Consider the following 27,290-nt stretch of genomic DNA (forward strand, 5'->3'; position numbering starts at 1 on the left):
ACCCTGGGACACAGATGTGGTGGTAGTGATCCTGTATAATCAGCACGCTGAAGCTAATACCCTCAAAAACAATCTCAAAAAAGACAGAATGATCTCTGTTCGTTTCTAAAGCAAAGCATTCAATATCACAGTAATACAAGTCAATGCCCCAACCACTAAGGCCCAAGAAGCTGAGTTAAATGGTTCTATGAAGACCTACAAGACCCTCTACAACTAACATCAAAAAGAGATGTCCTTTTCATCATAGGGGACTGGAATGCAAAAGTAGGAAGTCAAGAAATACCTGGAGTAACAGGCAAATTTAGCCTTGGAGTACAAACTGAAGCAGAGCAAAGGCTAACAGAGTTTTGCCAAGAGAATGGACTGGTCATAGCAAACACTCTCTTTCAACAACACAAGAGAAGACGCTACACATGCATCACCAGATGGTCAATACTGAAATCAGACCGATTATACTCTTTGCAGTCAAAGATGGAGAAGGTCTATACAGTCAGCAAAAACAAGACTGGGACCTGACTGTGGCTCAGATCATGTACTCCTTATTGCCAAATTCAGACTTAAATTGAAGAAAGTAGGAAAAACCAAAAAGCATTCAGGTTATGACCTAAATCAAATCCCTTACAATTATATAGTGGAAGTGACAAACAGATTCAAGGGATTAGATCTGATAGACGAGAGTGCCTGAAGAACTATGGATGGAGGTTCATGATATTGTACAGGAGACAGGGATCAAGACCATCCCCAAGAAAAAGAAATGCAAAAAGGTAAAATGATTGTCTGAGGAGGCCTTACAAACAGCTGAGAAAAGAAAAAAAGCTAAAGGCAAAGGAGAAAAGGAAAGATATACCCATTTGAATGCAGAGTTCCAAAGAATAGAAAAGAGAGATAAGAAAGCCTTCCTCAGCGATCAATGCAAAGAAATAGAGGAAAACAATACAATGGGAAAGACTAGAGATCTCTTGAAGAAAATTAGAGATACCAAGGGAACATTTCATGCAAAGATGGGCTCAATAAAGGACAGAAACAGTATGGACCTAACAGAAGCAGAAGATATTAAGAAGAGATGGCAAGAATACACAGAAAAACAGAAAGATCTTCAGGATCCAGACAACCACAGTGGTGTGATCACTCACCTAGAGCCAGACATCCTGGAATGTGAAGTCAAGTGGGCATTAGAAAGCAAAGCTATGAACAAAGCTAACGGAGGTGACAGAATTCCAGCTGAGCTATTTCAAATCCTAAAAGATGATGCTGTGAAAGTGCTGCACTCAATATGCCAGCACATTTGGAAAACTCAGCAGTGGCCACAGGACTGGAAAAAGTCAGTTTTCATTTCAATCCCAAAGGCAATGCCAAAGAATGTTCAAACTACCAGACGATTGCACTCATCTCACACGCTAGTGAAGCAATGCTCAAAATTCTCCAGCCAGGCTTCAACGTACGTGAACCATGAACTTCCAGATGTTCCAGCTGGATTCAGAAAAGGCAGAGGAACCAGAGATCAAATTGCCAACATCGATGGAGCATCGAAAAAGTAAGAGAGTTCCAGAAAAACATCTATTTCTATGTATGCTGAAGGCTTTGACTGTGTGGATCACAACAAACTGTGACAAATTCTGAAAGAGATGGGAATACCAGACTACCTGACCTACCTCCTATATGCAGGTCAAGAAGTAACAGCACTGTACATGGAACAGAGTGGTTCCAAATTGGGAAAGGAGTACATCAAGGCTGCATATTGTCACTCTGCTTATTCAACTTATATGCAGGGTACTGTATGAGAAATGCCAGGCTGGATGAAGAACAAGCTGGAATCAAGATTGCAGAAGAAATATCAATAACCTCAGATATGCAGATGACACCACCCTTATGACAGAAAGTCAACAGGAACTAAAAAGCCTCTTGATGAACATGAAAGAGAAGAGTGAAAAAGCTGGCTAAAAACTCAACATTCAGAAAACTAAGATCATGGCATCTGGTCCCATCACTTTATGGGAAATAGATGGAGAAACAGTGGAAACAGTGACAGACTTTTTTTTTTTGGCTCCAAAATCACTGCAGATGGTGACTGAAGCCATGAAATTAAAAGATGCTTACTCCTTGGAAGAAAAGCTATGACCAACCTAGATAGCATATTAAAAAGTCAAGACAGTACTTTGTCAACAAAGGTCCGTCTAGTCAAAGCTATGGTTTTTCCAGTAGTCATATATGGATGGGAGAGTTGGACTATTAAGGAAGCTGAGTGCCAAAGAGCTGATCTTTTGAACTGTGGTGTTGGAGAAGACTCTTGAGAGTCCCTTGGACTGCAAGGAGGTCCAACCAGTCCATCCTAAAGGAAATCAGTTCTGAATTTTCATTGGAAGGACTGATGCTAAAGCTGAAGCTCCAATACTTTGGCCACCTGATGCGAAGAGCTGACTCATTTGAAAAGATCCTGATGCTGGGAGAGCTTGAAGGTGGAAGAAGGGGACGACAGAGAATGAGATGTTTAGATGGCATCACCGATTCGATGGACCTGAGTTTGAGTAAGCTCCAGGAATTGGTGATGGACAGGGAAGCTTGGTGTATTGCAGTCCATGGGGTCACAAAGAGTCGGACAAGACTGAGTGATTGAACTGAACTGAACTGAGAAAGAAATAAAAAAGAAGTATATGATAAAGATAAAAATAGAAATAAAAACAGAAAACCAACAGAAAAAAAATCTTTTAAAGACAAAACCCGATTCTTAAAAGACTAACAAAATTGACAAACCTTTAGCTATATCAATGAAGAAAAAAGAGAAAACAAATAATCAATATCAAGAATGAAAAGAGTTATTACTACAGACTCTATATATATTAAAGTAAGAGAATATTATGATCCACTCTATACTAACAAATATAACCATTTAGATACAAGGGACAAAATTCCTTAAGAACATAAGTTACCAAAACTGGAATAAAAAGAGAAAATGTGACAGTCCCATAACAAAGTAACTATTAAAAGTGAAACTGAAAGGGAAATTTGCTCAGTTGTGTCCAACTCATTGCCACCCCATGGACTACAACAGTCCATGGAATTCTCCAGGCCAGAATACTGAAGTGGGTAGCCTTTCCCTTCTCCAGGATATCTTCCCAACCCAGGGACCGAACCCAGGTCTCCCGTATTGCAGGCAGATTCTTTACAAGCTGAGCCTCCACACACATAAAAAAATCTTAAGCTTCAGGTCAAGATGATTTCACTGATGAATTTTCTCAAATATTCAAGGAAGATATATCAATCTACCAGTCAATTAATTTTTCAGAAAATAGAAGGAATATACCCCTATCAGTTTTATGAGGCTAGCATAACCCTAATATCAAAACCTAGCCAATATTACTAGAGACGAAAAATGTCACCTGTCAAATCAGTAAACAGAAGATGATAAGGCCATCAAGCCATCAGCCACTGCAGCCACCGTCAACTGTGCACCCTGAGGCGATTCAGGATGGAGAAAAACAGGCTACTGACCCTAGATACTAAGGTGCATAATCTATCAAAGGAATGATTTCAATGAGCCCAGACTCTTGCATCTTCCCATACATAGAAAAGTGCTAAATTCATTAACTTGAGAGGTCTAGTTTTCTTGAACATAATCTTTTAATGTTCTGACTACCTGATTTTTGTTGTGTCCACATCCCTCATGAACACAGATATGAAAATCCTTCAGATATTAGCAAACGAATCCAACTATACGTTAATGGGATGATATATCATGACTCAGTAAGGGTTCATCCAAGGAATACAAGTTCAACATTTCAAATGCAATCAATGTAATTCAACACTCAAACAGAATAAAAGAAAAGTCATATAATCACTTCAATAAGAACAAAAAGAGCAGTTAAAAAAATTTACACCCATTCATGATAAAAACTCAATAAACTGGGCTTACTAGAGAACTTCCTCAATCTGATAAACAGCATCTACAAAAGCCCTACAGACTATGTCATATTTAGGGGTGAAAGACTGGATACTTTCCTCCTAAGAATGGAAATAAGGCTGGATGCCCACTTTCTCATTTCAAGTAAAGACTTGAAATGAGAGATTCTCATCACTGCAGTAAGGTTCTAGGAAGAGACAGAGGAGGAGGAAGGAAAGACACAGGAAAACTATTTGCATATAACATAATTATAGAAATTCCAAGGCATCTTTAAAAAATACTAGAATTAACAAGATTGCAGGATACAAGTTTAATGTACAAAAATTAATTACATTTTTACCACTAGCAGCAAAAAACTGAACTTTAAACATATAGCATCCAAATCTAAAATATTCATGATTGAACTGGAAACATCCAAATCCTCTACACTGAAAACTAAATATTCCTGAGAAAAATTAACAATGTAATGAATAGAAAGATATCACACTTTCATGGCTTGAAATAATATTGTTAAGATGTTAATTCTCCCCAGATCGGGTTGTCTGGGATAAGACTGGCGGGAAGCACAAGTTACAACAGGAAATGAGGAAACTTTGGGTGTGAAAGAAATGTTCATACTGTCAACTAGTAATAACTTCACATGACAAAAATCCTCAAACTGTAAATTTTAAACATTCAATTAGCTGTACATAAACTATCTCCAACAATACTGTTAAAAAACAAAAAAGTAAATCCTACCCATTGATCAAAATAATCCCTTATGAAACACTTTCTGGTCTACAAAAATGAGTAGCATTTCTCAAGAAATTATATTTCAATGTATCTCATGGAGGCAACATGTAGTACCTCCCACACAATGTACACTCAGTATATGTTTGTCCATTGAAATGTTTTCCAGTTCTAAGAGTTCTGAGAGTATGCAGACTGCATTCCTTCCTCTGCCCATATATACCTTTAACTAAAGCCTCCCTCATTCAGACTCAGCCTCAGAGAGAAAGGCAAGTGGTAAGAGTTCACTTCAAACAACAAAACCACTCTGTGTAACAATTCAGAATCTTAGTTTCCCAACCAGGGATCAAACCTGTGCCCCTTGAAGTGGAAGTGCAGGGTTTTAAACACTGAACCAACTAGGTTAGTCCCCAATCTTTTACTATTTTCTATGTAAAAAAGTTATACTTCTGCATCAAATTTATAAGTCTTACTCCTCTTCCTATAGGCCTTCCCACAGAAGCATTTTCTACTTTGAGTCACTTTAGTTCCCACTGCTTGCTCTAACATGTTGCTTTAATTATATAGTAATTTGTTGTCATTTGTAATAGTATTTATGAGAATTATATATATGTGTGTACGCATATATAGATATAGATTAAATGTGGTGGGTTCTCTCAAAATGAAGAGATCTGGTGAACCAAAACCAAACAAAGACACTACAAAAAAAGAAAATGACAAGCCAGTATCTCTGACGAATATAGATGCAAAAATACTCAACAAAATATTGGCAAGCCAAATTCAACAACATATAAAGACACAAAAAAAGCATGTGACAAAACTAAACATTCACTTATGATACAATGATAACTCTGATCAGAGTTAGTATACAAAGAATATATCAGCATAAAGGAGGCCATGCATGACAAACTAACAGCCAATACTCAATAGTGAAAAGCTGAAAACCTTTCCTTTAAAATCAGGAATAAGCTAAGAATTTGCACTTTTGCCATTTCTTATTTAACATAGTACCAGATGCCTTAACCACAGGAATCAGACAGGAAAAAATTGGAAGGTAATAAGTAAAGCTGTCACTATTTGCAGATAACATCATACTATATATAGAAACCCTAAAGTTTGTAGCCAAAAAAAAAAAAAAAAAACCTCTCAGAACTAGGAAATGAATTCAGTAAAGCTGTAAGATACAATATTTAGACATCTGTTGCTTTTCTAGACACCAATAATGAACTATCAGAAGGAAAAAGCAAGAAAATGCCATTTAAAATTGCATCAAAAACAGTAAAAACACCTAGGAATATACTTAAATAAGGAAATGAAATACATATACTGTGAAAATTATGAAATGCTGATGAAGGAAACGAAAGATATATACAAAGAAAGGGAAAGATATCCCATGTATATGGACTGGAAGAACTAGTATTGTTAAAATAACCATACTACCCAAAAGCAATCTACAGCCCTCATGCAATTCTCATCAAAATACCCATGACATTTTTCACAGAAGTATAACTAATCCTAAAATTTATACAGAACCACAAAAGATCCTAACTTGCCGAAGCAATCTTGAGGGGGAAAAATAAAACAAAGCTGGGAAATCACACTCCCTGGCTTCAAACTATACTACAAAGCTACAGTCATGAGAATAGCATGGCACTGGCACAAAAACAGATACAAAGACCAATGGAACAGAACAGAGCCCAGAAATAAACCTATACACCTATGGCCAATTAATCTATGATAAAGGAGGCAAGGATATACTGTACAATAGAAGAGTCTCTTCAGTACATGAAAAACTGGGAAAACTGGAAAGCTACATGTAAAAAGAAATTAGAACATTTCTTACATCATTTACAAACTTAAACTCTATTACAAAATAAAACTCTAAATGGATTAAAAACTAAATGTAAGACCAAAAAACATAAATCTCCTAGAAAAGGCTATATGTAGAACATTCATTGACATAAATCATAGCATTATTATTTTGGGTCTGTTTCCTAAGGCAAAAACAAAAGCAAAAGTAAACAAACAGGACCTATCAACAAAACAAAAAGAAGACCTACTAAATATGAGAAACATCTGCAAATGATGTGACCAATAAGGAGTTAATACCCCAAATATATTAACAAGCTCAAACAACTCAACATCAAAAAAAACAAACAACCCAATTAAAAGAATGTGCAAAAGATCTGAATTGACACTTTTCCAGAAAAGATAAACAGATGAACAACAGGCACATGAAACAATGCTTAACAAGTAACCAATCATCAGAGTAACACAAATCAAAATCACAATATCACTGCATACCTGTAAATATGGCTATCATCAAAAAGTCTACAAACAAATGCTGGCAAGGATGTGGAGGAAAAGGAACCCTAGTACACTGCTGGTGAGATTGTAAATTGCTGCTACTGCTGCTAAGTCACTTCAGTCGTGACTCTCTGTGACCCCATAGACAGCAGCCCACCAGGCTCCCCTGTCCCTGGGATTCTCCAGGCAAGAACACTGGAGTGGGTTGCCATTTCCTTCTCCAATGCATGAAAGTGAAAAGTGAAAGTGAAGTCGCTCAGTCGTATCTGACCCTCAGCAACCCCATGGACTGCAGCCTTCCAGGCTCCTCCATCCATGGGATTTTCCAGGCAAGAGTACTGGAGTGGGATGCCACTGCCTTCTCCGATTGTAAATTGGTACAGCACTATAGAAAATAATATGAAAGTTCCTCAAAAAATAAAAAAAGAACTACCATATGATCCAGCAATTCCACTCCCGGGTATATACCTGAAGAAAACGAAAACACTAATTTGAAAAGATACATGCACCCCAACGTTCATAGCAGCATTATTTACAACAGTCAAGATATGAAAGCAATGTAAGTGTCCCTCAACAGGTGACTGGATAAAGAAATGAGAGATATATATATATATATATAAATCTGTGTGTGTATGAAGGAATATTAGTCATAAAAAAGAATGAAATTCTGCCATTTGTAGCAATATGGATGCACTCAGAGGGTACTATGCTTAGTGAAATAAGTCAAAGACAAACATTCTATGTCATCACTTATATGCTGAATCTCAAAAACAAACAAAAATAAATTACAAAAGAGAAACAGACTCTTAGATATAGAGAACAAACTAGTGTTACCAGTGAGATGAATGAAGAAGGCAGGGGCAAGGTAAAGGGTATGGGATTAAGAGAAACTACCATGTATAAAATAAATAAGCAACAAAGGTATATTGTATAGCACAGGGCAATATAGCCATTATTTTATAACTTTAAATGGAGTATAATCTATAAAAATATTGAATCACTATGTTATATTCCTGAAACTAATATAATGTTGTATATCAACTGACTTAAAAATACTTTTAAATAGCATTAAAGAAAAAAATTAGTATTCAGATCCAAAAATAAATAAAGCCCATTATCTCATAATAAGATATGTATAGATGAAAAGAAATCTGATTGAGTGCTATGATCTTCAGCACAGCAAATACTAGAGGCAGTGTGGTGCAACTGTAAACAGCACAGACCCTTAAGGCAGACTGAGTTCGTAATTCTGGCCTTGGTACTTACTACTGTCCTTTGTACCCTTGGACAAATTAACATCTGTGTCTATCACTTTCATCATTTGGATTTGCTATAAAAATTAATAATTTAATATGCATAAAATTCTTAAAAAACATCTACCACATAAACTCAATTATATTTTTATTATGGTGTTATCTTAATTCAGGTTGCTATAACAAAATACCATAAACTGGTGGCTTATCAAAACAGAAATTTATTTCTCACAGTTCTGGAGGCTGGAAGTCCAAGATCATGGTACCAGCATGCTGAGGTTCTTGTGAGAGCTCTTTTGCAGGTATCCTCATTGGTATTCTCACATGGCAGAAAAGAGCTAGCCAGCTCTCTGGCCTATTCTTATTATGACGCTGATTCCATTTATGAGGGCTTCACAGTCCTGATCCAATTACCTAGCAAAGGCCTCAACTCCAAATACCATCACACTGGGATTAGGGTTTCAACATATGAATTTAGGGGAACACATTTAGTCCATGGCAGCTGTTAAGACTTCTATCCTTTTCCTTTACAGTTGAGGATTCTGAAGCTCAAAAATTCTAACAATTTGCCAAAAGTCACAAAAGATGTAAATAGTAAGGCCAGAAGGAAAACACAGGAATCCTAGTCATGGAGCCCATTCATCTTCACCATGCTAAACTTTATTAATAATTCTTTTTAGGTATTCATGTCTACTTTATGATAAATAAAGAAAACATGGTAAGATGATGAAAGAAAACAGAAAAAGTAAAATGAAAGGCATTTATTGATACATATTCAAGGATTAAGAAAAGAAAAAAGTAATACCACAATGGACAAAAGAGAACAGAGGTTTATTCAAGTAAATGGAGGGAACAGGAAGATAGTCCAGACAATTGTGTTAAGAATACTAGGCTGGAGATAACAATCAGGCTTTACTTTTCCTTTAAGACATGAAGATACTATTACGTGCATTTTTAAAAATTGCTTCTCTTACATTAAAAACTCTTCTTTCTTCAAAAATTTGTGACATACATTAATATTTCACATAGAACTGTGATGTTTACACATGGACAAAGAAATAACATTTCAGAAGTTTAATAAGCTTTCAGGGATGTCAACATATTTTACCATCTACATTTTAAAACTCTTTCAAGTTTCAACCTGTGGGTCATGTTTAGTTTTTGACAAAAAGTTCTAAATGTTTAACAATCATACTATTTGACCATAGGTACTCCCTTAGATAAAACCCAGTAACTACTTTAATACAAGTACACTTAAATACAAATTGTGTCCTAATAAAAATACTACCTGTTCCCCAAAAACCCTCTAAATAAACAAGTACAGACACATCAGTTTATCAGGGCACAAAATTATGTTTTGTAAAAATATTACCTTTCAGAGTATTTGTGAGAGCTTGTACTCTGTATTAAACAACATCTGTCTCCCTGATTAGACATACTCTGCTCACAGCTGTTCTCTTTCTTTAGGCTCCTCTCCTACAGTAGCAACCAACACAAAGCTCAGGCAAAAATATACTATATTAACTGAAAGGCTCTGGTACTGGATATTTTATGGCACTATATTACAAAGGCAAATTGTTGGATCTTTTAAATGCTTTAAACTTAAAAGATAAAAATATAAACAGCAGAAAATATAGAAAATACATGTTCAAATACACATTCAAAAACATATACTTAGTATATAAAATGTAATTCTGTAATCAGAATACTATATTTTCATAGACTTCCATTATAAAACTGACAATATGGTCTTCAGAAAAAAAAAAGAATGCTTTTAGAAATAAAGAAATATTGCTCTAAGAATTATGAAACAAGGTAACAGAATAAAAGCCAGGCTTCATATCCAAACAGAATGCCCAGTTGTCAACCCAACTACCAATTCAAATTTCCAAAAATATTCAAGTTCCAGGAAATTCAGAAGGAGAGAGCAAATGGTAGAGACCACAATTCTTCAGCCTCAAGATAAAATCATCCATGCTAACGCTCTGGGTTAAATGATGTGGACTCTTCTCCCCTTCCTTCAAATTCTGGCAGTAGCTGCTAAACACTGTGTTCTCCACATTTTCACACAATAAAAGTCCGTATTCTCTTCTAACTAAAAATAAACTTTAAAAAATAGAATATAAATTTTTAAAAAGATACCAAAAAAAAAACAAGTCGCATGTTTAAAAAAAACAAAAGCTTGACAGCAATAACCAAAGGTCATTTCCTCTCAAACCATTACCTACAGAGCTCATCATCTCAGCCTTAAAACTCTATTACCATAAAACTATACCATCAATATAAACCTTTTTAAATTCTGGTTTGTAAAAAACCAAAAAGGGTTCTGACCTGAGAGTTCACTTTTAATTTTGCAAAGCTTAGTAACTAGAGTACTTGAATTCCCTCTGCTGGCACCATAAATTTGCCTGACTAAATTCCACTGCTGCCGTACCTCATGGCTCATCCAATCCCAATTTAAGCCCAGCTTGAGGTCCTTACAGTTTTGTGCACAAAATAATTATTACATAGTTGGAATCAGGAAAAGGCATTTTGAGGATAATCAGGAAAATTCAATATAATCAGACTGATTATCTGCAGTCAAAGTGAATGGTTTTGTTACCTAAAACCAGTCCTCAATGATGCAGAGAGGGAAGAGTAGCAAATGAAGAGCCCTGGATTCAACCTTCAGTTAGATAACTGTGCCCTAATTACAAAACAAATAAACAAACAAAAACCCTTTTACCTGATTGCTAAACTGCCCACCTCACTCAAGAGCTGTCAGGATCAAATAAGTCTCAAAATGTTTTGAAAAAAAAAACAGAAAATGTCACCCAAGTAAAATATTACCTTCATTACAGTTATACTTACTGTAATATTGGAAATTACAGCATTATACAAATATGAATTTTTGAGATCTATATTTCCAAAATAATAACCCCATCATACTAAACTAGTGATAAAGAGCTTTTTACCCGTTCTACAGATCGTGCTCTCTTCTTTGGCCGAGTAGGCAGCGCATCTTCCTTCGGATTGGTGTCTATTGCCCAATAGGACCCCTAAAGGTAAAGAAACAAATATTAACAGTATATTACAGCAATTCTGTAACATTAAACATGGACTTTCACAATCCTGTGCTTCAAAAGAAAACATTCTGCAGATACAATGGGAGAGTAGAGTGAGAGGAAACACTAATTTTCAACTGGGAAAAGTAAACATTTACATAAGAAAAGAAGTCCATTTATAACTAATTATTAAAGATTAAAAAAAATCACAATCTGAAGAAGCCAAGTCCAAGAAATATGTCACAGGCAAATAAAAACAGGAAAATGACCATCCAAAGACATTTAAAATGTACATATACTAAATCTTATTTGAACATATGTGATCATTACAACAGCACATGACATTCAAGGGAAAGAGAATGTTTCTTTTAATTTTTTCCCTTAATTTTATTTTTTAATTTGCTATTTTATGGTCTTTTCCTTCCCAGCTTCCTTGCTTTTCTCTGCAGTAATAACTTGCAATGCCTACACAACTTTTTAAAATATTTATTTATTTGGCTACGTCAGTATCTTTTCATTGCAGTGCACAAGCTCCACCGCAGCACAAGGGCTCTCTAGTTGCGGTGCACAGGCTTAGCTGCCCCATGGCATGTACGATCTTAGTTCCCAGCAAGGGATCCAACCTACGCCCCATGCACTGGAAGGAGGATTCTCAACCACTGGACCACCAGGGAAGTTGCCAGAATCTGATGTGTAGTTTCTGCAACCTGGGACCTCACGAAAACTAAACAAGTAAGTGAAACATTTTATAAAACAACTTTCTTGATCACATTTTATACAATAAGTGTACCCTGGGAAGCAATGGTCTATAGATATATCTTTTATTGTTTATTCTAATTTTAACTATTCATTCTCCCTTATTTTTTGATACAAGTTCTCAGACCACTCTTTCAAAAATACATGTTGATGTCCTACTGTATTCCAGGCCCTCAAATTGTGACTTCCTCGAGAAGTATCTTGAAAAGCAAATATTATATAGTTTCCACATATACAAACGAGGAGATCCAAGCTCAAAAAAATAAAAGCCTGTTCAACCAAGAATTTGAGAGCCAGGACCAGAATCAAGTTTAATCTTGGCCTCTATTATTTAATTAGTCTTCCCAGGTTGCTTTTCCAGGCAATGTTTGACAATGACAATGCAATGACAACATTCCAATCCCAAAGAAAGGCAATGCCAAAGAATGCTCAAACTACCCCACAACTGCACTAATCTCACACGCTAGTAAAGTAATGCTCAAAATTCTCCAAGCCAGGCTTCAGCAATACCTGAACCGTGAACTTCCAGATGTTCAAGCTGGATTTAGAAAAGGCAGAGGAACCAGAGATCAAATTGCCAACATCTGCTGGATCATCAAAAAAGGAAGAGTTCCAGGAAAACATCTATTTCTGCTTTATTGACTATGCCAAAGCCTTTGACTGTGTGGATCACAACAAACTGTGGAAAATTCTGAAGAGATGGGAATACCAGACCACCTGACCTGCCTCTCGAGAAACCTGTATGCAGGTCAGGAAGCAACAGTTAGAACTGGACATGGAACAACAGACTGGTTCCAAATAGGAAAAGGAGTATGTCAAGGCTGTATATTGTCACCCTGCTTATTTAACATATATGCAGAGTACATCATGAGAAATGCTGGGCTGGAAGAAGCATAAGCTGGAATCAAGATTGCCGGGAGAAATATCAATAACTTCAGATATGCAGATGACACCACCCTTTTATGGCAGAAAGTGAAGAAGAACTAAAGAGCCTCTTGATGAAAGTGAAAGAGGAGAGTGAAAAAGTTGGCTTAAAGCTCAACATTCAGAAAACTAAGATCATAGCATCCGGTCCCATCACTTCATGGCAAATAGATGGGGAAACAGTGGAAACAGTGGCTGACTATTTTTCTGGGCTCCAAAATCACTGCAGATGGTGATTACAGCCATGAAATGAAAAGACGCTTACTCCTTGGAAGTAAAGTTATGACCAACCTAGACAGAATATTAAAGAGCAGAGACATTACTTTGCCAACAAAAGTCTGTCTAGTCAAGGCTATAGTTTTTCCAGTGGTCATGTATGGATGTGAGAGTTGGACTGTGAAGAAAGCTGAGCGCTGAAGAATTGATGCTTTTGAACTGTGGTGTTGGAGAAGACTCTTGAGAGTCCCTTGGACTGCAAGGAGATCCAACCAGTCCATCCTAAAGGAGATTGATCAGTCCTGGGTGTTCATTGGAAGGATTGATGTTGAAGCTGAAACTCCAATACTTTGGCCACCTGATGCGAAGAGCTGACTCATTTAAAAAGACCCTGATTCTGGCAAAGATTGAGGGTGGGAGGAGAAGGGTACGACAGAGGATGAGATGGCTGGATGGCATCACCGACTCAATGGACATAGGTTTGGGTGGACTCCAGGATTTGGTGATGGACAGGGAGGCCCGGTGTGTTGGGGTTCATGGGGTTGCCAAGAGTCAGATACTGAGCGACTGAACTGAAACTGGCATTTGACAATGAGGGGAAGTGCAGCTTTCATCTATCAATTGTGGTACCCCGCATGAATTATCTGAATATACCTCCTTAAATACACCATGTTCATTCATGCATCTGTGCCTGTCCTACATGCTTATCTCCTTGCCTATAACAGCTACCTTACCACTGACAAACTCATATTCCACCTCCAAATGTTAGCTCAGATGTTATCTAAAGGAATCCTTCTCTGATCCTTTTACAATACTCAAGAATTCATCTCTCTCTCTACAAGCTCTCTCTATACTATTTATGGGGCTTCCCAAGTGGCACCAGTGGTAAAGAACTACCTACCAATGCAGGAGACATAAGAGACTCAGGTTCAGTCCCTGGGTTGGGAAGATCCCCTGGAGGAGGGCATGGCAACCCACTCCAGTATTGCTGCCTGAAGAATCCCATGGACAGAGGAGCTTGGTAGGCTACAGTTCCTAGGGTCACAGAGTCATATACCACTGAAGTGACTTAGAGCACACACACACATGCACATACAGCACACCCTTTTTAGGCTACAAATTCCTTAAAGCATAGAAACTCATTTCTATATCAACAGTGCCAGGTACCACATCAGACACAGAGTAAGTACTCAATAAACATGTGTTAGAATGGGGGTAGAGGGAAGATAATGCACAAACCGTGCCAAGTACGGGGTATAACATCAGGCTTCCCCAGGTCCTAATCTAGGCAGTGTATCTCACTTCACACACAGCCATACTGGGGCACTCTTCCACGTTATCTTTTCTAAGTGGTCACTGCATTTCAGCTAATAAGCCTACCAGACCTGACGTAAACTTGCCAAGAATCATGTAAAATGTAAATGCTACAGAAATTAAGCACTAACAATTAAAACAACAATTTCATAACTATGGTTCAGGCTAGCAGGTCTCAAAATAAGCAAAGCAAGAAAAAGTTCTACACCCAGCTGTTACTAAAGTTGAAAGTGAAGCAGGAAGAAAAATACTCAAATTCAATGGACAACAGTTTAAATCACTGTTCATGGAAATGATGAATTTCAGTATTTAGTTTGTTTTGCATGAGTGTGTATATTTGTATTAATCTGAGAAACCACTTACTGTCCAAACATTACAGTGATTTGTTATTAAACATTTTAATAAAACTACAAAAACTAATATGTACCGGTCCTTCCACACAAAATATGACTGGCTGTAATTTATCACAAATAGATCAACAAAAGAGAAAACAACTGTTCATAAGCCTAACCCTATCCACTACGTGTTTATTAGGTTGGTGCAAACGTAATGGTGGTTTTGCACTGATGAACTTTGCCATTTGATATTGGAATACATTCTTAAACAAATGTGGTTATGTTATACATCATTTCAATGTGCATTTTTCTATTTTTTTTAACCAATGATTTATTACTTGCTGTTTATTTTACATTTATTTTAGACTACAGAAATGATGCTAGACAAAAAGCAAATTCAAGTGATTTTATTCAAGTTCAAAATGGGTCATAAAGCAGCAGAGACAACTCGCAACATCAACAATGCAATCGGCCCAGGAATTGCTAACATATAGTGCAGTGGTGGTTCAAGAAGCCTTGCAAAGGAGACAAGAGCCTTGAGATGAGCAGCACAGTGGCTGGCCATTGGAGATGACAATGACTAACTGCAAGCCTAGACAGCATATTAAAAAGCAGAGACATTACTTTGCCAACAAAGGCTGTCTAGTTAAGGCTATGGATTTTCCAGTAGTCATGTATGGATGTGAGTAGATTTTCCAGTAGTCATGTATCGATGTGAGAGTTGGACTGTGAAGAAGGCTGAGCACCCAAGAATTGATGCTTTTGAACTGTGGTGTTGGAGAAGACTCTTGAGAGTCCCTTGGACTGCAAGGAGATCTAACCAGTCCATTCTGAAGGAGATCAGCCCTGGGATTTCTTTGGAAGGAATGATGCTAAAGCTGAAACTCCAGTACTTTGGCCACCTCATGCGAAGAGTTGACTCACTGGAAAAGACTCTGATGCTGGGAGGGATTGGGGGCAGGAGGAGAAGGGGACGACAGAGGATGAGATGGCTGGATGGCATCACTGACTCGATGGACGTGAGTCTGAGTGAACTCCATGAGTTGTGGTGGACAGGGAGGCCTGGCGTGCTGCGATTCATGGAGTAGCAAAGAGTCGGACACGACTGAGCGACTGAACTGATTAGCAATATATGAGTTGAACTGCTCCATGTCTTTGACAACACTTGGTATTTAAGTCTTACCAATTACAACCATCTAGGGGTCGCACAGAGTCGGACAGGACTGAAGCGACTTAGCAGCAGCAGCAGCAGGGGATGTGCAGTTGTACCTTAGTGATTTTTACGTGCATTTCCATCATGAATAATGTTGACAGGCATCTCTGCATGTGCTTACTGGCATCCAGGTATCATCCTTTGCAAAGCAGTCATTCATAACTTTGACCATATGGTTTATTTAGGTTATATAAGACTTTTGATTATTTTTAAGAATTGTTTATACTTTTTAAATAACAAGTCTTTTGTCTGAGGTAGATATACAGTTAACTTTCTGTGTAAGTGTGAGGTTAAGGATCAATATAAATTTTTCTTCCACCAAGACATAAACAGTTCTTGAAAAAGACTATGTCCTTTCCCCAGTGAATTACACTGGCATCTCTACCAAAATCAACTGGATATATATGTAAGTCTACCTCTGAACTCTATTCTGTTCCACTGATCTACACATCTACCCCTGTGCTAATACCCTTTTGTCTTGATTACTATAGCTATATAGAAAGTCTTGAAATCAAGCACTATAGTCCTACAATCTTTTTTTCCCCCAAAAAAATTGTTTTGCCAATTCTAGGTCTTTTGTATTTCCATACGACTAAGAGAATCAGTCTGTCAATTTCTTAAAAAGCAGCCTGCTAGGATTTTTATTGGGGTTGCATTAACTCTATAAACCAATTTGGGGAAGACGGACATCTACGAGTCCTCTATTCCACAAACATGCTATATCTTTCCATTTACTTTGGTCTTGCTTTATTTCTCTCAGCAGTGTTTTACAATTTTCAATAAATCGGCTGAATATATTTTGTTAAAATGTATCCCTAAAGTATTTCACTATTTTGGATGCTATTGTAAATGGAACTGCTTTTCTTTTAAACTTCATTTTCCAACCATTAATTGATAGCATTAAAAAATTAAAACTAAAAAAAAACTGTACTGACTTGTATCTTATGACTTGCGAAACTCACTTATTAGTTCTACCAGCTATTCCACAGACTCTTTAGGATTTTCTACATATGCAATAAAGTCACTTGCAAACATAAGAAATATTCTTTTTCAACCTGGATGTCTTTTTTTTCTTTGCCTTCATTGGCTTGAACCTTTAACAGAACAATGGTAACAGTGAATATAAGCATTTTTGTTTATTTCTCAATCTCAGAGCAAAAGCATTCAGTGTCTCACTATGAAATATGATATAAAATGTAGGTTTTTTTATAGATGTCTTTAAATAAAGGAAATTCCTTTATATACCTAGCTTGCTGAATAAGTATCAAATTTTGTAAAAATTTTCTACACTTGAGATATTATTTTTTTCAGTTTTCTTCTACTCACACGGTGAGTTAAATCAATTGGTTTTTTAATTTCAACCTGCAATGCATTCTTGGGACAAATCCTTCCTGCTCATGATCTATTTTCCCTTTTATATATCAATGAATTTAATTTGCTAATATTGTGTTAAAGATTACTGGGTCTAAGTTCACAAAGATACTGGTCTATAGATCTGTTACTTCTTTGCCATCATGGTGATGCTGACGAAATGAACTGTTTCTTCATTCATGTTTTTTTTGGTAAGAATTTGTGTAAGACTGGCATTGTTGCTTCTTGTTTCACTGCTTTTTGTTTATTTTCTATTTTATTTATTTACCTTTATTATTTCCTTCCTTCTACTTACTTTGGATTCAACTTGTTCTTATTTGTTAACTTCTTAAGAAAGATGCTTAAAGTAATGGATTTTGGACCCTTCTGATTTTTCAAATAAAAGTATTTAAATTTTTATATTTTCTGCTCTCATCACTCAGTTCAAATATTTTCTAATATTCTTATGATGTCTTTGACCCAGAGATATGTTAGAACTACATTAATTTCTAAATGTTTGGAATTTCCTAAGTATCTTTTTGTTTTTTCTTCCTAATCTAATTCCTCTAGTCAAAAAATATACATCTCAAAGACTTCATCATTTAGAAGGGATTAATGTCAATTTAACAGTTCACACAACATCGCTAATCATCAGGGAAATGCTGATGGGATACCACCTCATACCCAGAATGGCTATCATCAGAAAGACCACAGATAACAAATGTTGAAAGAATGTGAAAAAAAAGAGGACTCCTGTACACTGCTGGTGGGACTGTAAATTGGTGGAGTCACTGTGGAAAACAGTATGGAGGTTCCCCCCAAAAAACTAAAAATAGAACTACCATGTAATCCAGCAATTCCACTCCTGGGTATATGTGTAAAATAAATAAGCTACAAGGATATATTGTACAGCACAGGGAATATAGTCAATATTTTATAATAACTATAAATATGACTAAAAATTGTGAATCACTATTATTTATGTGATACACTTGAAACTTCTATAATACACTACATCAACTACACCACAATTTAAAAATTGTGGATTTGTTGATTTCTCTTTTTAGTTCTGATAATTTTTGTTTGATTTCTTGAAGCTCTGTTTTTGGCCACATACATTTATAATTCTCAGATGTTCCTGATCAATTGATCTTTTCTTCTGGTGTATCCAATATTTTGTTAAAGCCATTCAGTAAATTATTCATTTAGTTATTGTATTTTCATCTCTACAATTTTTCTTTGGTTCTTTTCTAGTTTCCATCTCTATTCAAATTCCCTCTCTCTTCATTAATTAATTATTAGAGTATGTTTTATTTTAATTCTTTCAACATATTTATAATGGCTGTTTTGAAATCTGTGTCTGCTAAATCCACACTTGTTTCACCTGATTCAGGAGCTGAGGCAACTTCAACTCTTATCAAAGTCACACTGACATCAGTCTCTTTAACTTCCTTCACTGACTGCTAGGCAAGCTCCCTATAAAAGTTTTCCTAAGTAATACACCATGTTAAATTCCAACAAAAGTACTATAAGCATACCTCAGCAATATTGCAGGTTCAGTTGCAGACCACTACAATTTAAAACAAATATCACAATAAAGCAAATCATGAATTTTTTAGTTTCACAGTACATATAGAAGTTATGTTTACACTATACTGTAGTCTATTGTGTACAACAGCATTATGTCTAAAAAAAACAATGTACAACCTTAACTTAAAAATATTTTACTGCTAAAAAATACTAACCATCAATACTGAGCCATCAGGTAGTTACAATCTTTTTGCTGGCAGAGGGAGGGTCTTGCCTCTATGCTGATGGCTGCTGACTATTCAACATAGTAGGTGCTAAAGTTGAGGTAGCTGTGTGGCAATAAGACAACCATGAAGTCTGCCACATCAACTGACTCTTCCTTTCATGAACTATTTCTCTGTAGCATGTAATGCTATTTGATAGGATTTTACCCACAGAATCTCTTTTAAAATCAGAATCAATCTTCTCAAATCCTGTTGCTGCTTTCTCTACCAAGTTTATGTAATATGCTAAATTCCTCTGCTGTTGTTTCAACAATCTTCACCTTCACCAGGAGTAGATTCCATCTCAAGGAGCCATTTTCTTTGCTCATCCCTAAGGAGCAATTCCTCAACACTGAAGTTTTGTCAAAAGTTTGCAGTAGTTCAGGCTCCACTTCTGATTCTAGTTCTCTATTTCCACTTCACATCTGCAGTTACCTCTCCACTGAAGTCTAGAACCCCTCCCAGCCATCCATGACAGTTGGAATTAACCTCTTTCAAAATTCTGTTACTGTTGATATTTTGACCTCTTCCAATGAATTTGTGAGTGTTTCTAACACCATACAGAATGCTGGATTCTTTCCAGAGCACTTTCAATTTCCTTTGCCCAGATCCATCAGAGGAATCACTATGGCAGCTAGATCCTTACGAAACACACTTCTTTCTCAACAGTGGGTTTAACATACTGAGTAAATCATGTTGTCAGACGTATTGTGGTGGTCAAAATGATAAATGAGCACTGGCTTCAACTTAAAGTCACCAGCTACATTAGCCCCTAACAAGAGAGTCAGTCTGTCCTTTGAAGCTTTGCAGCCAGGCACTGACTTCTCCTCTTTAGCTACAGAAGTCCTACATGGCATCATCTTCCAGTAGAAGGCTGTTCTGTCAACACTGAAAATCTGTTGTTTAGTGTTGCCATCACAAAGAATTATCTCAGCTAGACTGTCTGGATAACTTGCTGCAGCTTCTACATCAGCATTTGCTGCTTCACCTTGCACTCTCATGTTATGGAGACAGCTTCATTCCTTAAACCTCATGAACAAATCTCTGCTAGCTTCAGACTTTTCTTCTGCAGCCTCCTTATAGCTCTCAGCCTTCATATAATTGAAGAGAGTTAGGGCCTTGCTCTGGATTAGGCTTTGGCTTAGGGGAATGTTGTAGCTAATTTGATCTTATATCCATACACTAAAACTTTTTCCATATCAATATTAACACTATTTTTGCTTTCTTATCATTTATTTGTGTGTTCAGTGGAGGAGGACTTTAATTTCCTTCAGGAACCTTTCCTTTGCACTCACAACTTGGTTAAATGTTTGGCACAAGAGCTTTCAGTCTATTTCAGCTTTTGACATGCTTTTTTCACTAAGCTTAATCATTTTTCTTTCAATGTGAAACTTTTTAAAAATTTTATTTATTTCTGGGCTGTGCTGGCTCAGGATTTTCTCTAGCTGCAGCAAGTGGGGACTACTCTCTAGCTGCTGTACATGGGCTTCTCACTGCAGCGGCTTCTCTTGTAGCTGACCACAGGCTCTAGGGCGCACAGGCTTCAGTGCTTGTAGCACGAGGGCTCAGTAGCTGCAGTTTCCAGGCTCCAGAGCACAGGCTCAAAAGTTGTGGTACAAAGGTCTTAGCTGCTCCATGGCATGTGGGATCTTCCTGGACCAGGGATTGAACCCATGTCTCCTGCACTGGCAGGAGGATTCTTTATCACTGAGCCACCAAGGAAGCCCATTTTTAGTTTTTGATTTAAAGTGACAGACATGCAACTCTTCCTTTCACGTGAACACCTGGGAGCCACTGCAGAGTTATCAGTTGGCCTAATTTAAATATTGGTGTCTCAGGGAATAGGGGTGCTCAAGGAGAAGAAGAGAAATGAAAATTGGAGGAAAGTCCAGTAAGTTTAACAGAATACAAACAACATTTATCAATTAAGTTTGTGGTCTTATGTGAATGTGGTTCCTAGTACCCCAAAACAATCACAAGAGTAACATCAAAGATCACCAATCACAAATCACCATCACAAATAAAGTAATAAAAATAAGTTTGAAATACTGCAACAATTACCAAAATGTGACACAGAGACATGAAGTGAGCATATGCTGCTGGAAAAATGATGCCAAATAAACCTGCTTGATACAGGGTTGACACAAACGTCAATTTCTTTAAAATGCAATATCTGTAAAGCACAATAAAATGAGGTATATTTATACAAAATTTAGAAGGTCATGTGAGAGAAATATCAATACCCTCAGATATGCAGATGACAACACTCTTATGACACAAAGTGAAGAAGAACTAAAGAGCCTCTTGACAAAAGTGAAAGAGGAGAGTGAAAAAGTTGGCTTAAAGCTCAACATTTAGAAAACTAAGATCACAGCATCTGGTCCCATCACTTCATGGCAAATAGATGGGGAAACAGTGGCAGACATTTTTTGGGGTGGGGCCTCCAGAATCACTGCAGATCGTGACCGCAGCCATGAAATAAAAAGACGCTTACTCCTTGGAAGAAATGTTATGACCAACCTAGAAAGCATATTAAAAAGTCAAGACATTACTTTGCCAACAAACGTCCGTCTAGTGAACGCTATGGTTTTTACAGTAGTCATGTATGGATATGAGAGTTAAGACTATAAAGAAAGCTGAGTGCTGAAGAATTGATGCTTTTAAACTGTGGTGCTGGAGAAGACTCTTGGGAGTCCCCTGAACTGCAAGGAGATCCAACCAGTCCTTCCTAAAGGAAATCAGTCCTGAAGGACTGATGCTAAAGCTGATACTCCAATATTTTAGCCACCTGATGTGAAGAGCTGACTCATTTGCAAAGACCCTGATGCTGGGAAAGACTGAAGGCAGGAGGAGAAGGGGACGACAGAGAATGAGATGGTTGGATGGCATCACTGACTCAATGGACATGAGTTTGAGTAAACTCCGGGAGTTGGTGATGGGCAAGGAAGCCTGGCGTGCTGCAGTCCATGGGGTCGCAAAGAGTCGAACACGACTGAACAACTGAACTGAACTGAGTGACTCACATATAATAACTATTACATATACGTTACTAGTTCAGGTTAAATTCAACACTGTCTTGTGTCTTAGATTTATCAAGTTAATTACTGTTCTAAGTCTAAAAGAAAACTTCACGTTCAAATGAACTTATGACTGGCAATAACCCAGATGTTCTTCAAATGGTGATTGAATTGTGGCAAATCCATAAGACTGGCTATATGAAACAAAATGGAACTGCTGATACTCCAAACAACAAAGATCAATCTCGAATGCATTATGCTAAGTAAAAGAAGCTAGACTCAAAAGGCCTCCTACTGAATGAGTCCCACTTATTTGAATTTCTGGAAAAAGCAAAATTATAAGAACAGAAAATAGATCAGTGGTTGGTTGCCAGGGCTTGGGGTGGGGGACAAGGCAGTGCTGACTACCAAGGGGCAATTAAAAAATTAATCTGAGGGCAAAAAATTATTTTTTAAAAAAGTAGATATGGAAAGGAGACCACCACCAACAAAATGTTATATATACTGCTCCTAAGAAGAGAATAGAGAATACTGTTATGTGCAAATAAAACACAGTTCTTAACTAAACTGCTTTGACTAATCGTGTCTTGTCAGCGTTGTATGCCAGTACTTCTTTCTGTTTCTGCAGTGCTATCTCTCTGAATCAGACCCTCACCTCCTATCTATCCCAATCTTTCAAACCCTCTCTGAATGCCCCTCTTAACGCTTACTCTGGGCTTTCTAACCTTGGTTTGTCTAAGGGACTGTCTCACATTCATAACTACTCTTGTCTTAACATGCACCCTTGGTACCAACGCATTTTCTTCATTCCTGACTTCATGTTAGTACTTACATTAGCTCCCTTAATTACTCATTCTATCTCAGCTGTGTTCTGATGGGTCCCTCAGCTAAACCTGATCAAGTCCTCTTCTCAGTCTTCAACTGGTGTTCTTACCTATCATGAGTTAAAGCTACTACGAAAGTTGCTAATTTCTTCTCTCCTTGAGGTGCTTTAAAAGTGGCAACCTCTAAAGCCTCCCTTGGGAACCCTGGGGTTTTTTTTTTTCACCCCAATAAACGTAACGTCCTTATTTTTGTCCAAGAAAACTTTTGCCTATCTTTAAATTCCACTTCGTGTTTGGTTTTAGTCAAAGACACAGATAAGAGGTCAACTTCTTCCTCACAAAAATCATGCATCTATTTTAAGGCTAGTATTAAAATTACACTATCTTCCTTCTTCAAGGTACATATCTATAATTCTCGCAACACTGTTTATCACTCAATGCTGTATCTTATGTTTTCTCAAACCTTTCCAGTTTTTCTACAACGCTTTACAAATGAAATGACCCAAACAGAATTCCAATAAATAAGAGACAATTTACAAATAAATACAATACAGTACTAACATGGACCAAAAAAAGAATACACTTTGAACAAAAGCAATCTGTCAACTATGTTATGGTCTCCTATACTACGACAGAGGATAGGAGTAGAAAATAATCACTATCTCAGAGCTTTTAAAAATTAACCCTCTAGTAGTAAGTTTGCTGTTTCTTTACAAATCAGGAGATCCCCAATCTCCACAGCCGTTGAGCATTTTACAACCTCCCCAATCCAGGTAAGAAAAACCAACCAAAAAACAAAGAACTCTTCTTACAATGAATTCATTGCAGTTATCTCTCCCACGCCAGGCAGGTGGCCTTCATGGGGTCTTAATTATCATCTAATTTCTCCAGAGCCCACTCCTGCTATTAATTATACAATTGCTGAAACTACCTTTTATAATCTTTTATCTCCTTTAAAGTCAAAGTATCATTTTCCTGACTTAGAGAAGAATAAACAAGGTTGAGAAAAGATTAAGCTGGAAAGCAAAAAAAGAGAACTCTATTTTTTTAAAACAAAATTTAGCTGATAGAATTTGTCTTTTCATAATATGAGCAAAAATACTTATTTCTAAAATAAAGAGGCATGTGTGAACTGCAGAATGAGAAGACTTTTGGCAAAAATTAGATTAAAAAACAGACAAAAATACAAAGCTAATGGTAAGCGAGGAGATAAAAGACAGGAATAAAAAAAAAAAAAAAGGAGACAGACAGATTACAGGATGCAGAAACAGGGCTGTCATCAGGGGAAAGGAAACAAATCTGTCCCAAAAAAGGCAGCAGAGTTATGAGTGCAAAATACAATTTCATTTTGATTTTCTTTTTAAAGAGAGCAATAAAGTAGCTGTTTGCATTTAGTTTCAGGGAACTAAGAAAAATGGATTTCAGACCATTAGGGTATATTGGGAGAGTATCAAATATTAAGGGCTTTTATGACAAAAATTACTAGAAAATAAGGATTGAGTCAGTAATAAGTAGTCATATAAAAGCACCTGTAATTCAACAAGAACTTCTCAAGTTTAAGTTGGTCACTACACCTCTCTGGTGGATACACTGAACAGAGTTATATACCACAGAATTATGGGAAAAAAAGCTGTATGAGCTACTTCTAACTCAACCTCTTTGGACCCATCTGGATCATGGCAGAAGCCTGCAAATCCTAAGGGGTTAAAATACACCCATTACCCAAGACCAAAAACTACTCCCACCCCACCTTGGCTCAATGGTTTTCTCCCACTGTGGTGAGGGTGGTTTTGGAAAAGCTCCTCAAATGCCAGGAAACACTGTAATACAAAAAGAAAAAAAAAACAATTCATAAGTACCAAAACTTAACTAACATTTTGGCTTCCCTTTCAAGGAAGACTGACTGGTAGAATGGAAAAGGCACCAGTAGTAGGAACCAAGAAACCAATTGTAGTCTCCTTGTTGGGCATTCATTCTAAGATGTTTGCTGTACTCCAGGGATTTGGTGGGGTGGGCACCAAACACTGCTAAGGGTTACTGAACTAAGTGAATATGTGCCAGAAGCTGCTGACGGCCATCTCTGCCACAAATCTGGCTAAAAATGAAGCCATGAGAGAAGCTAGTAGAACTAACAGATATAAAGAGACATCCCCAGTGATACAACTGAAGAATCTGGCTCCCATTTCAGTCCCTCCTGCAGATATATTCTCCCTTAAGTTAGTCTGTAATAGGTTCCTGTGACTTGCAAGTAAGTCTAGCCAATACACCTGGGTTCTAATTCCACACTGAACTTGAGTGAGTCATTCCTCATTTATGGACCTTAGTTCCTCATCTATAAAATGGGCTAAATTTAACGTTTTCCAAACTGTTTTAAGCAACAGAACTTATTTAAAAAAAAAATCTTATTTTGATATTAAAAACCAAAATGATTTTATTCATATAAATCTACTTTATGAGATTTACATTTACTTCTGACCGAAATCAATTAAGAACTGGTATTTAAATCTCACCTTGAGACTGAAAATAAAAATGACTATTAGTATAAATACACTATCAAATGTATGATATTTATCATATCAAATGTATATTTTACTACAATGACTAAAATCAATAAGAACAATGATGTATTTGTGTGTGTTAGTTGCTCAATCGTGTCCTACTCTTTGCAACCCCATGGACTGTAGCTTGCCAGGTTCCTCTGTCCATGGGATTCTCCAGGCAAAAAACTGGAGTGAGTTGCCATTTCCTTCTCCAAATGATGTATTTGATAAAAACAAAATTTTAAAAAGACTACTGCTAAAAGTTAAAAGCTTTTATTAACCTGCTGCTGCTAAGTCGCTTCAGTCGTGTCCGACTCTGTGCAACCCCACAGACGGCAGCCCATCAGGCTCCCCCGTCCCTGGGACTCTCCAGGCAAGAACACTGGAGTGGGTTGCCATTTCCTTCTCCAATGCATGAAAGTGAAAAGTGAAAGGGAAGTTGCTCAGTCGTGTCTGACTCTTATCGACCCCAAAGACTACAGCCTACCAGGCTCCTCCATCCATGGGATTTTCCAGGCAAGAGTACTGGAGTCGGGTGCCATTGCCTTCTACTTTATTAACCTACCAGGATTCAATTTCTGTACTGTTTTGGCTGCATAATAGTAAGACAATCCTGATTCAAAAAGAACAGTTGCAAAGAATAATGTAGTATTACTTAATCACCTGCCATACCCCCATGATATTATTTAATTAAAAGTGGAGAAAAGCTTTTAAGTTCTGCACAAAAGAAAAGCTGACAGCACAAGATTTACTAAACAAATCTCCAACTGGTTAAAATTTAGTACATGATATAGTTAAGCTTCATGGGTGTTGGTTTTTTATTTTTTAATGATTTAAATATCATTTAAAAATTAAATCTGATTGCAATTACTAGCTTCATAGAACTCTAATAACACAGATAATCTTGAAACTCTATTAAGAAGACTTTTAGTCAGATTCATATACCCTCATTACTCATCAGAAATTGTAATAAAGCAAATATAAATTACAATTCCTCTTCTTTTATAATAAGCCTGCTTTAAAGCTAAGAAAAATTTTACCAATTCTTATTCACAACCTTAGAGAGTTATGAACACAAATAGTAAATTGTGTCAAACAAGACTATTACAATAATTTATTCAATCTTATTGAGAATCAACTTGATGGGGCAGATCATAGAAGATGCCATAAAACATTATTTAAGAGTGCCTGCTTTACAGTTGAGATGAATAACTCTCCATGTCCTAACCTCAAGAAGTCAACAGTCTAACAGAGGATACAATACGGTTAACAACACAGGTTTGAACCGAACGGGTCCACTTATACACACATTTTTCAATATTAAATACAATATTACATAATCGCAGTTGGTTGAATCTGGGAGATGTGGAACTGTGGATTCACAGAAATCATGTATACCAAGGGCTAACTACAAATTATACTTGGCAGAGGGTCAATGCCTCTAACCCATGCATTGTTCAGGGGTCAGCTTTATATTCATTCATTCAACAGGAGTGTCTCCTCAGTGCCACCAGTCACTGTGCAAGCAACTGGGGCTAAAAAACTGAACTATATACAAACTATCCCCATCCTCTTCACATTTAGACTTTAACCTAAAGGCAGTAAATAAACCAATGAAGATTTTTAAACATAGACCATATGGCCATTTTTGAAAGATGGCTGGCTACTATATACTGGAGATAGTAAGCCCTAGGATAGAGAACGGAGAAGGCAATGGCACCCGACTCCAGTACTCTTGCCTGGAAAATCCCATGGACGGAGGAGCCTGGTAGGCTGC

General features: G+C 37.0%; 1 protein-coding gene across 17 annotated transcripts in view; it reads right to left on the minus strand.

Moving 5' to 3' along the window:
* The window catches only part of FOXJ3 (forkhead box J3), a 127,229-nt gene that overhangs the window by 38,147 nt on the left and 61,792 nt on the right, over positions 1-27,290 (minus strand). For 15 of the 17 annotated variants that reach the window (XM_086382346.1, XM_086382398.1, XM_086382314.1 and 12 more), the window contains one exon: positions 11,142-11,225. In XM_086382346.1, the coding sequence (XP_086238472.1) occupies positions 11,142-11,225 (84 nt within the window). Of the gene's footprint in view, positions 1-11,141; positions 11,226-24,723; positions 24,794-27,290 lie in introns of all 17 variants that reach the window. The other 2 variants (XM_086382440.1, XM_086382430.1) reach the window with 1 other exon arrangement.

This window comes from Bos grunniens, chromosome 3 (assembly GCF_055505025.1).
Source record: "Bos grunniens cultivar Pamir isolate PY7600 chromosome 3, Bosgru_T2T1.0, whole genome shotgun sequence".
Lineage (NCBI taxonomy): Eukaryota > Metazoa > Chordata > Mammalia > Artiodactyla > Bovidae > Bos > Bos grunniens.